The 12702-nt window shown below is 36.9% G+C and overlaps 1 protein-coding gene across 1 annotated transcript; it reads left to right on the top strand.

Annotated features, from left to right (window-relative positions):
- Positions 1-8455: 8455 nt before the first annotated feature.
- Positions 8456-10057, top strand: LOC122082189 (BOI-related E3 ubiquitin-protein ligase 1-like). The gene is made up of 4 exons (XM_042649666.1): positions 8456-8691; positions 8803-8900; positions 9000-9310; positions 9460-10057. Exons 1-4 carry the CDS (start codon positions 8456-8458, stop codon positions 9985-9987), a joined length of 1173 nt encoding a protein of 390 aa, XP_042505600.1. The 3' UTR covers positions 9988-10057.
- Positions 10058-12702: the final 2645 nt, after the last annotated feature.

A 12702-nucleotide genomic window follows, 5' to 3' on the forward strand; every position in this document is an offset into this window, starting at 1 on the left:
GTTAGAATTGAAAATGATCTTTTTCCATCAGCTAGGTATCAATATCATAGGGATCGGACAAATTTTCCCCTCACGATTTCATTATGTTTTCGATTTGTTCTATTTTGTTTACTATTTTGCCCTCCTTATTTTCGTACCATTGATTCAATATCAGTCACAACATATGCCAATTTCTTAATACATGAAAAGGACAAATAATCAAGATCACCAAGATATTTGGGGAATATATATTTTAAAAATCTTGAGCCCCAAAAAACGCCACACATTCTACCAAATTGGATGAGATACCAAAGAATATGCTATCTACTTGAATAAGGAAAGATTGATTATTAATTAACAGAAGGGTCTATACACTCCATAATGAATAATCTGGTGAATGACATAAGAAAAGTTGCTATGTAGTCTTCATTTTTTTTTTTTTCTTTAAGTGGAAGAAAGGATAAGAAACCATTAGGATCATAATTAACCTTCTCCTCTCTCCTTTACTTGATTCCTTGTGGGGAAGCAATAAATGGGAGGCGAGGCGGTTATGAAAACCTCACACTTTCTTTTCATGTAATATTCTAATAGCATTGTCATCCGAAACTTACAGTTAAGGTCACGTGTTTTTTTTTTTTTTCCAATCCTTCGAAGGAACTTCCTCCAGCACGTTTTTCTCACTATAATGATTCAATAAAAGAAAGGCGTCCAAAATGTCTGCTCCTCGGACTCCGGACTCGTTCCGTCTTCCTATTTAGTTCATGCATGTATTTAAAAAAAGAAAAAGGATATTCATGGGACCCACAATGGATCCGTGATCCAGGATTGTAGTGTAGATTCCTTTTGGTTGGTCCAACGGATTGTGAAGCAGTCTTTGAGGTTCTAGATTTACGAGTTGGGTTTAAAAAAATTGGAATCGGTTATGAAATCGGGTCTGAGACAGACTTTAGAAACTTCAAAGATAAATTATGAACCAATCAAAGGTGGTTAACAAAAATTGTCAACATTCAATACTGTCTCTTGCCACTGGTCATGGTCCTCGTTCATCGGTCACGGGTCACCGATCACCATTCACGAATTCAAAGCAAGTTCAGCGGGTTCTGATAATATATATATATATATATATATGTATAAAGAAAGGAAAAATATAGAGATAAAGTTTTCTATCGAGAAATACCTCTATAGGAGCCATTGAGTCTAGGTGTAAAGGTTGTTCTTGAATGGTAAACACTTGTCCCAAATGTGTTATGAAAAAAAGAACATTATTCTATTGGTGTAGGAAATGTCTAGAGACAAGAGATTGAATTCACTATTTGTACAATCACGTGATCGACATGTGAACATCTAGCACCTAATCCTTTTGTTTTCAAATATATCCATTTTCAACCATATAATGATAATAAATAAGACAAGTGTTGAATGCTCATCTATACGATATCCATTTTTTAAAAACATTGTGCAAAAAGATATAGGGCAATGAAGATGTTGACACATGTCTTTTGCCACCTCTATATTATGGATTAAATTTTTATACATGATATATAGAACCGATGCTATATGCCTCCACCAATAAGAGCATGTGAAGAAACATCAACAGGGGGCACAATAGTCATTTTATAATTCGAGCGCAGCCCGACGTCCCACGCCTACAAAACACTCCCTCATATATTATTTTATTGAAAACTAAGTAGGGCTTGTCCCGACGTAAAGAGCCCACGTGACGACTCACAGACCCAACCGTTGCGGTCACTTTCAGTTCTTTAGAACCGTCACCGCATGCGTGCGTGCGTGCGTGCGTGCAAATTGCAAAATGCTTGGGCCGGGGGGAATTGGAAGCGATCGCTGATCCGTAACAGTGCACCATTCTCTCTCTCTCTCTCTCTCCACCGGTTTCCTTTCCTTTTCCTAGAAAACAATTCTATTTTTTGCAAGTGCGAACTGTCGCGAGTGTGCGATTCGGTGATGGCTAAATAATAGACATGTGCGTTGCGTCAGGAGTCGGCCCGTCGGTGTCTACAGAGTGAAATGAACCTCAGCCTCTAAAATCTTTTGAGGCCAAGTGGGACTCTGGGACTCTGGGAGGAGTCGTCAAAGGAGCATAATTGATACTACCACCGCTTACGTGGGGTCATACAAGCTCTAAGCTTCTTATTCAACAACTGTATTTGGGTGTAAGTTGCTTTATTAAAAACAAAGTATTTGGGGTCCATGGTCCATCGATGGCCATGACTGATGAGTGATTACAGCATGACATAACTTATTAGCCAGCCTTGTTTGATTTGAGATTGTGAGATTTGGAAAGAGAATTAATTCAAAAGGGTTGACGGCTAACTTTGGTAGCCACCCATGACTGATACTGATTACAGCATGACATAACTTGCTTGCCAACTCGGGCCTTTCACCGTCAGTGCTCTCTCTTCCCTATTAGTGATATGATGTCTTGTATTTTGTTTGTTTTTATTTGTGGAATGATTTTTTAAAGGCTGTTAAAATATGCTAGGACTCAAAAAATTACATGGATATTTCGATATTTTAGGTTATATGGATATTTCGATGATATGTGTCAAGCAATCATCTTACTACCAACATTTTTAAGGAGTTAGAGGTGTCAATCAGTGGGTCCAGTTTAGGTCGGTCTTGGTCAGGTCTAATGAACCTATACTCTTGGGCCATTAGCTACCTATTTAAGAAATGAGTCGGGCTCATATTGGGTTTGATTGGGTTTCAAGCTTTAATTGCCGGGCTTCTCTTAATCAGATTATAATCGAGCCTTAAACAGGGTAATATACTAATAACGCCTTAAACGGGTCTTAAACGGTCTTTAATTGTCTTAGATTTAAGATATTTTAATTTATTTTATTAAATCATCAATTATTTAGAAAATATATTACACTTAATTACATTCAATGATTAATAAAAATATCAATATATACCTTACTTTATAAATTAAAAAAAAAATCAAAATATACATATAAACGGTCAGGCCCAACCAGTCGAGCTTATAAATGATCTGGGCCTAACATCGGGCTAACCCCTTATACCGTTACTACCTGTTTATAAATGAGTCGGGTTTAGGCCCAACATGTTTAATAATCGATGCAGGGCAGACCAATCTTAAATGTTCGGACCTAATCGATCGAATCGGTGCTGACTTGGAATTGACACCCTTAGCTTACACTACATCGTTGGCTGGGTCCTTATACAACTGGGATTGCAGATTTTAGATGGGGGCATGTGTGCTTGTGTATAATAGAATTTCGGTTGATGGTAAGAGGCTGATTCATTTGAATTTGTATTCATATGAAATACCTAACGTTACATTTGTTTGATAGAAAATAGCGAGTCGAGATGATTGTAATATATTTCACATAGGGAAAAGAACACTGTCCCCTTGCGTTCTCCACGCCTAAAGACATGTGACAGCTAGGGGTGAAACGGGGTCAAATTTCTAAAATCCCAGTCCAACCCTAGATCCTCAAAATTCAATTGAGGCCCAACCCAACCCTTCTGGGTTCATGCCAACCCAATTAGCCATAATTATTTATATATTTGTGTTTTGTGTATTAAATAAATTAATAATAATAATCATAATAATAATAATAATAATAATAATAATAATAATAATAATAATAATAATAATAATAATAATAATAAAACATCCATTGATAAAATGATCAATAAACAATTAAAATTATGAAGTGCAATACAATAATAGATGTTCGGAACACCTAACCATAAGAATCAATGACCCATGTTTCATTATTCTAAATAAAAAGATATGATTTTACAAAAAAACATAATATATATAAAAATAAGGATAGGATGACAACCTTAAATTATATCATATAAATTGAAGCAAAAATCGTTTAGGTTGAGCCAGGCCGAGCTGGGCTTAGGCCACAACCCAAGCTCGGTCCAACCCTAATCCAGAGTCAATGTTTTTCAAACCTAACTAGCCTTGAAGGTAAAAAATCTTCGCCCATTCCATGTTCAAACTCAAGGCAGGCCAAGGCAATAAGTTTGGATTATCAGGGCCAAACTTACACCGTCAGACTAGGCTAAAAAAAGACTTCCTGCACTAGACAACCTTCCCCATTGATTTTGGCTTGAGAAGACATAAGTGGACAGAGTTCTTATGCCCTTTTATAAATTTTCAAAAAAATACTTGTGTTTGATTACGTAGAGTGAGAAATTATCATTCATGAATTAAGGAAAACTTGCCTGTCCATGAGACAAATCATTTATCCCACCCCACTTTTTTTCAAAGTTCCACCATTTTGAATAATATCTTCTTAGGAGAAAGAGAGGGTAATGACTTTATTACATGTGAGATCAAGAACATTATTACATGTCATTAGAATTAAAAAAATTACGAAATTACATTGTTTACTTCTCTTTTCCGTTTAACAACAATAAATTCAAAATATTAGAGTTGAAAGAAAATTGCACCAAATAAATAAATAAATGTGTGCCTAATAATTTCTTCTGTTCTACCCCATTTTGCCCACAAAAGAAATGAGGCCTATTTGTCCCAATCTAAGATGGCTAAACAAGTGAAAACGGACACCTCACTTAAAGAGAATTAAGTTTTTATTCCTCAAAATTAAAGAAAGGTAAACAAGTAAATTGGCTGGTTTGATTCGGAGGTTCTTGATGGTCTAATAAATGATTCACCAACAATTTGTCGGTTAATTAAAACCATCACTTTTCCAAGAAGATAACTTTTTTGCTTTTATGGTGAACCAAATAAATAGGAAGACTAAATAAATCTACTCCTGCTGCTAATTTAAACCGGTTTTCAAAACATTAGAATTGAGAATATCTTCATTTGCATGCGCTTGTATGTAGAAGGTTGCATATTAATTATTGAATTGACTTTATTTAACCTCAGATAGCCTTTCTTGGTTGGGAAAATATAATTTTTACTATGGTTTTGATATTTTATTCTCATAATATATTTGGAAAAAAGGTAACTGTAGTGGAATTTGATTCTGCACCCAGGTATATGGGAGGGCAAGATGACCAGTCCATCCTCCATGAATAAAAAAAATGACATTGTTGGGATTCTTTCTTGTATGTTTCAATTGATCCTTACTCATGCACAGGGACCACACTCTCCCACAAAAAATATTTACACATTCGATTGCATTGCATGCATTAACATCTCTCTCCTCACTATTTCTTTTTACTACATTTAGATCAAACCGAAGAGAACCTTGTTATATGAAGGATTAAAAAAAATTATACGAAATAGTTTTACCAAATTCATATTGAGGGTCCTAAAATAGGTAAGGGTAGACCTAAAATAACTATTGTCAAAGCGGTAAGAAAATATATGCATATGATAGGATTGGATTCTGATATGACCATAGATAGACATCTGTGAAGGACAAAAACCCGCATAGCCGATCTCCTGTAGGGGATATTCATGAGAAGCTATTCTACTTTCATTGTTAATTTTGTCTTTTCCTTTTTTTTTTTCTATTTCCTTGTTTGCCTTTTTGTTTTTTTTTTTTTTTTTTTAAAATAATATTAGGGCGCATATAACTGACACATTTAATTAAGATAAGGTATGATTATAATATATTATTTTTGAAACATTTGAAAAAAAAAAAAAAAACTATTATTATTTTTGGGAATGAGATCCACTCATTGTTAGGGTGATAACCATATTTTAAACCATGAGCATAAGAGTGAATATTGTATATTAGTAAGAACCGAAAGGTTGAATGAATGCATTTAGCCGACCAAATGAATTACTTGTTCAATAAAAGGTCTACATCTTAATCTGTTGGAGCATCACTGACTGTTGGGGAGCCGAATCCCTTCTTCTTCTCCTTCTTCTTCTTATTATTATTATTATTATTATTATTATTATTATTATTATTATTATTATTATTATTATTATTATTATTATTTAGCCTTAGAAGTTACATGGACAATGAATCCAACCTCACCTTTTTTTTATTTTTGGATTGAGGGAGAGAAGTGATGTGGATACTGACCTCAATCTCGTGATCAATCTATTGACGAGAGTGGAGTCTGACTCCAACCTACCATATTCCAAACGCTAATGGATTACCAATCTTTTCAAATAGTCACGTGTGAAATTGAATAGTTTAATCCAAGTATTTAATTCTTTTGGTCCACTTTCTGGTTATCGACTTCCCAACCTTTCTCCAAATCATTTACTTTTCAGTAAATATCGTAAGCTCAAACGCAATATGCCGAGTCCTATATCGAGAGATGTGAGCTATACGTCTGTGGTCTGTCTTTATGCCTTGAACACTAACTTAATTGCCAGCTGGCTAAAATTGATCTATGTGGCGAAATTCAGCTACACGGTCCATGTACTAAACCAGTAAAAAAAAAAAAAAAAAAAAAAAAAAAAAAAAAAAATCATATATGGAAAATATTCAACACAATATACAACGAAAATAATACATTAAAGTATGAGAGAATTATTATTCAATTAACAAATAATTTTGGTAAGAAATCTTGTGATCAGTTCGCCCATGGAAATCTTCGTAGTTTGACCATCTAATGTGCCACATGAGAGATGACTTAACGAATCTAATTGTTAAATAGGAAGCTGTTACAATCATGGTTCAAGCTAGTTATTGGTATATCAGGCGATTCGTATCAGTTTTTCAAGTGTTCGATCTTGATATATGGTCGATAATGTATCAGTTGAACGCTACAAATTAAGGGAAAAAAGTCAAAAATTATTTCTTTAAGGTAAAACAAGGGTAAATCTGTCTAATACGAGCAATCTGATATAGATCCATTCTAATACTGTATTGGTTTTTTAGATGACCAATACCTATTCTGATACCATGCTCTAAAACTATTGTTACGATCCCTTATAAGTCATTTGACCCACATTGGTTATGATAGGAATAGGAGTGTTTTCTTTACCAAAAAGAAAAAAGGTTATGATGGGAATAGGTATAGGTAGATATGGTATTGGGTTCTCTCACCTTATAAATCAGTTTTATGGGGCTTAGTTCTCCCAATGTTCATATCAATCATATCATAGCCTCAATCCCAACCCTAGCGTAAAAACGTAGATCCTCCAATCCTCAATCCTAACCCTCACGTAAAAGAGGCGATCTGATACTAGAGTAAGAACAACCCAACACCAAATAAAGACCCTAGAACATAATGGAGTCCTTTAGAAAGGGCTACTTGTATGCAAAATTTGATGAGGTCTAACTATGAGGATTTGATGTGTTACACTCTAACAAGTAACAACCATGATTGTTTACTGGGCTAGAAAGCCCAATTGAGTTTAAGTGAATGGATACCCATTGACACTATCAATATGGCTTTGGAAGGCATTTATTTGGAATTACATATCGTACGCTTCACACTGCTTTGTACATTACCGAAGGATTGGAAGGCTAAAAACATTACTTAGATGAATTTTGTCTCACAATTTTTTTTATAAGCAAGTAAAATGAATTTAGTAATTCAATCCCAAAAATTTAAATCTAAAATTAATTTTTTAATTGTTTTTAATCACTTCTTAAAAAAATAAACTAACTAGATTTAGTTGCTCCCATCATGTTGTTACCACTAAACTATAATTAAGTACCCTAAGAGAACCCTACCCGACCATTTATTGGGTAGGGTCTGCTACGAAAAGCTGCATATCCTTAGACCCGAAGTTGGAATAGAATAACGCCATGGTCTGGGTATATATATCACCCAAATCTACCCCACTATGAAGTGTGTATGGACTATATGGTGACTACTGACCATGGCTTCACTTTCTCTCCTTTTGTGGGTAAAGTCTTGGTTTTTTCAATTGGGTCTTAAGGCCGCCGTTATTGATGGCCTTAGCCAGGTGTTCTTCTTCTCAGATTGCTAAGGTTTGATTCATTGCTTCCATGATAAGTCCTCCCAGTCACCAGTTGAAGCTTCAACTGTTGTGAAGGATATTAGATGTCTTTCTTGGTCTCTTGAGGCTTTTGCTTATTGCTTTATGAATAGAGATGAAAATGTTCATGCCTCATGCTATTTCTAAATGGGCATTGCTCTACCCTCATTTGGGTATGCAGATACACTCCTCTCCAGATAACCTCCTAAGCATTGTAATTTTTTTTTCGGTCCCTTGAGGTTAGTAGAGATGAGAATGTTCATGCCCATGCTATTTCTAAATGGATCTTCACGGTTTAAGGGTTATAAAATAGGGTTTATGATTTAGGATTTATGGTTTAGGAGTTAGCATGTCGGATTTAGGGGTTCAAGTTTAGGATTAGGTTTAGTGGTTAGGGATTAGGATTTAAGGGTTTAGAGTTTTAGGGTTTAGAGGTTAGGTTTCTGGGTTAGGTCTTTTAGGGGTTAAGTTGTTTTTTTTTTTTTTTGGGTACACAGGGTTTAGGGTTCATGGTTGTGATCACAGGTAAATTTGAGGAAACCGAAGGACTAATTCGAAATTTTAGTTAATCATGTGACGTGGCTGAAGGGGAAAATGTACATTTACGACGCAGCCCCTTCTCCATCCGAAAATCGGATCCTCTACCATAGAGAGTCAGACAGACAGACGGACAGAGTAATTGATGCCTCTCCTCTTGTAATTACCTCCTCCATCTCCCATGGCCATGCCTCAACAGCATCAATTCCTACAGCAGCAGCAACATCAACATCAACACCACTAATCGTAACCCTTCAGGGAAGTGAATCAGAAGATGAGCAGAATTCATTCTCGTAAAACCCTAACAAATGCAAACTTTCTCCATTGTTGTTCTTCGATCCTCAATCTTCAATCAATTTCATGTCTGTGCATGTTCAAGAGACTTATTAATTTTTTAATTCCAGGAACTTATTGCCCGTCGATGGTCAGATGTCCACACCGGTCGCCTTCTTCAACCCTCGAAATTTCGCCGATCAATCTCATCCACAATACATCCCTCCCTGTAATCTCTCTATTCTCTGCTTCCTCTTTATCCTAAAATTTTATTATTTTCTATGAAATTCGCTGGCTTTGTTAAATATTTGTTTTACAATTTGTGTAGTTCATGTAGTCGGTTTCGCTCCTGGTGCGGTCCCGGCAATGGATTGCGGTGGGAGCGATATGAGGTGGAATAATGGTTCCGAACCAACGAAGAAAAAATTGAAAGAACAAGACTTCTTGGAGAACAATTCGCAGATAACGTCTGTGGATTTTCTGCAAACGCGATCGGTTTCAACGGGTTTAGGGTTGTCGCTCGACGATAGGCGTATGGCTTCTTCGGCAGATTCACCTGTTTTCTCCCTCTTCGATAATGAGATCGATCAGGAGTTGCAAAGACAGGATGTGGAATTGGATCGATTCATCAAACTTCAGGTCTACATCTTTTTTTTTTTTTTTTTTTTTCTAGCCTGGCTTAGAAGCACTAGCCAGAATTTCCAGGGGAAATGCGATAGTCACCGTGATTTTGTTTTTGGCTATTAGCATTGTCTGTACCTCTTTGTCATTGATTTCCACGTTGACAGGGAGAGCGGATGAGACAAGCGATCTTAGAGAAGGTTCAGGCCAATCAACTCCAGACTCTTTCGTTTGCCGAAGAAAGGATCCTTCAGAAGCTCCGTGACAAAGAAGCAGAAGTGGAAGACATTAACAGGAAGAATATGGAACTTGAGGAGCGAATGAAACAGTTGAGTATAGAGGCTGGTGCTTGGCAACAACGAGCCAAGTCCAATGATAACATAATCACTAGTCTCAAATTTAATCTCCAGCAAGTCTTTGCACAGAGCAGAGACAGCAAGGAAGGGTGTGGTGACAGTGAAGTTGATGATGCGGCTTCTTGTTGCAATGGAGTGGCTATTGATTTTAACCCGGTTTCCAAGGAAAGCAAGGATTTAAAGGAGTTGATGACTTGTAAGGTTTGTAGGGTCAATGTGGCATGCATGCTTTTGTTGCCCTGCAGGCATTTATGCATGTGTAACGATTGTGAGAGTAAGCTTAATTTCTGTCCCCTGTGTCACTACTCAAAGCTTATCGGCATGGAGGTCTATATGTAATGAAACATCTTGGATATCATATGTAAGTTATACGTATCATTCTTGTCTATATTGATGATCAGTTCATGCCTGTTGCTTTCCCTTCCTTTTATATTTTCTTGATTTTTTAATCATATATCTTGCAATCTGTTTGCTTGGTTATGATTTCTTTTTCTAATGAGTGGAAACTGCATTCTTATTTTTTTTGCTTAGTGTAGCAGAATTCTGACATGAGTGCACTTGTCATTCTTGGACTTATTGTTAATAGTGTCATACATATTTCTGTATCCATATTTATTATGGATCATGAAAACATAATCTGGTTTTATTGACATACACAGGTCTTTTAGCTTTTCAGTTGGATAGTGTTAACTCAACTCAACTAATCTTACCCTTTGCTCAATACTTCGGCTCAGATAAACTCTGCTCCTCCACGTCCTCGTGATCTTGGTCTCTGTCTTCTGTTGCATTATAGACAGTTCCTCACTACTCCAGCATGATTCATGTTCGGCGTCACCTGCTCCTTTTGACAACTACAAATTGCAGACTTCTGTGAACATTCAGTTTACAAAATTATGGTTTATTTGCCTTAAATCTAGAAACAGAAGGTTATACTGCTGTAGGTTTCTCTTTTGAATCCTTAAGAATTGAATGCGAAGGCATACTTTCATAGTTGTCATGGCGTCTAGGCGATCCAGCCACCCAGGGCATTGGAGGGGGCCTGGATGCAAGGCGATACTAACAAGGCGGCCAAGCGATTGGACACCTAGGCGATGCCTTGACAATTATGCATAGTTTTTAATTATTCATTTGTCTTGCATGCTGATTTTTTTAGCTTCATTCTATAGTTTCTTTCTACTGTCTGATCTGGCATCTTGAGAGCAAGCTCAATGTATGCTTTATTTAAGCACTTTGGGTATTGTTTGACAAATCACTTTCTTCCTTAGTAGGGTATTGATGTCCTTCGTGATGTGAACCTTTGAGAGTCCTTACAAGAAAATTGAATAACATTCAGCTTTCTTACAATCGCATGCAAGTGGTAAAAAGATGCTTACAAGGCCATGGTCATTCAAGATAAATCAACTATCATTGCATTAGTTTTGGTGGTAGTGTACTCAACTGGGATGCTACTCTAGGCAGCACTTCATTACTTTCAACACTTCAATAAATAATGTATTTTCGAGGACAATCCAAAAAGCCAATGAGGTAGGTACCTGCTTGAATGAACTTGAATATTGGCTTGCAACTCCAATAAAGCTGATGTTATAAGTGTCATATTGATTGCTAAAACTCAAGAACTGGTTTTCTTTTAGTTTATGTAGTCTTTCATTAATAGATTAAAATGCTCATATCTCTCCCTCTCTCCAAGTCATGACATCATGAGCAATAAAAGCTCAACTCTTTTCCCCTTACATCTCTCTCCCAACACCCCCTCTCTGTGTCTCTCCTTAGCATTTATTACCCATCACAACACTTCCCCAATCTCTCTCTCCTCCCCCCTATGTGTGTGTGTGTATTTTGGTATGAAAGAAGATAATTTTGATTTGTTTCACCTTTTGATTTTGGGTATGCCTTTGAGAGCCCCAATTGAGTTAGTGGTATAATTGTCAAGGTGACGCCTAAGCACATTGCACCCAGGCCGCCAATGTCCTGGGTTGCTTAGACGCTGTGACAACTTTGGTTAGAGGTTCTCTAGTGGTGAGAGAGTCCCACACTGAGGGTCCCCAAGAGTTAAGTGGTCCTCTCTGACCCATGTTATCTTACATTCGACTTCTCCAAAACAAAAAAGGGCGTACCCAATGCGTAAGGATCTCGCCACTGCGGCGTCTGGGGAGGGTCATAATGTATGCAACCTTACCCCCCGCTTGATGGAGAGGTTGTTTCCTGACTCTAACCCATGACCACTTGGCCACAATGGAGCAACCTGAACGTTGCACCAAGGTCCGCCTCTTTATAATCAACTTCTCTGTTGTTTTAAAAACTAGTAAGTCTTTTCTTCTTCATTTCTTTCGTTATTTTAGTTCATTTTGCTACTCAATTTAAGCTGCCTCAATCACATCTCTCTCCCAACACACCTCTCTAATTTCCCTTTCGTTTGCATTTATTACCCATCACATCACTCCCCCAATGTCTCTCTCTCTCTCTCTATATATATACATATGTATATATTGGTATGAAAGAAGATAGTCTTGATGTGTTTCACTTTGTAATGTTGGGTGTGCCATTGAGAGATCCATTAGAGTTAGAGGTCCAATAGTGATGAGAGGGTCCCACACTTGTGTGAGTGAGTCCCCAAGAGATCCAAGAGTTAAATGGTCCTCTTTGAACTATGTTATCTTGTATTTGGCGTCTCCATTATTTAAAAAAAAAAAAAAAAAAGAGCAACCCAGTGCACAAGGCTTCCATTACTGCAGGGTGTGGGAGGGTAAATGTACGCAGCCTTACCCTCTGCTTCGCAGAAAAGTTGTTTCCAAGTTTTGAACCTGTGTCGAACATGTTGCAATAGTGCAACTTAACTGTTGTGCTATAGGCTCGCCCACTATTTTTAGTTCATTTGAGTTGCATTCAAGTTGATAAAGCAAGTTCCAATGCTTGTAATTTGCGAGTGCCAAAATGGTTCCAAAGTCAAGCAACCAACTCGATGATGACAACGTAGTCAATGATTGATTAACCGCTCCGGTTGATTGGAGCAAAACCGCAATGTTTGATGAAAACCTGGATATGGAAGTTGTAAAA

This window comes from Macadamia integrifolia, chromosome 6 (assembly GCF_013358625.1).
Source record: "Macadamia integrifolia cultivar HAES 741 chromosome 6, SCU_Mint_v3, whole genome shotgun sequence".
Classification (NCBI taxonomy): Eukaryota; Viridiplantae; Streptophyta; class Magnoliopsida; order Proteales; family Proteaceae; genus Macadamia; species Macadamia integrifolia.

Bases quoted from the DNA above. Each gene is read 5' to 3' on its own strand.
- LOC122082189 (XM_042649666.1), top strand. From the start codon at position 8,456: ATGTACATTTACGACGCAGCCCCTTCTCCATCCGAAAATCGGATCCTC. The intron at 8,692-8,802 runs GTAAAACCCTAA...TTTTAATTCCAG, and splicing joins GATGAGCAGAATTCATTCTC to GAACTTATTGCCCGTCGATG. The intron at 9,311-9,459 runs GTCTACATCTTT...CCACGTTGACAG, and splicing joins ATCGATTCATCAAACTTCAG to GGAGAGCGGATGAGACAAGC.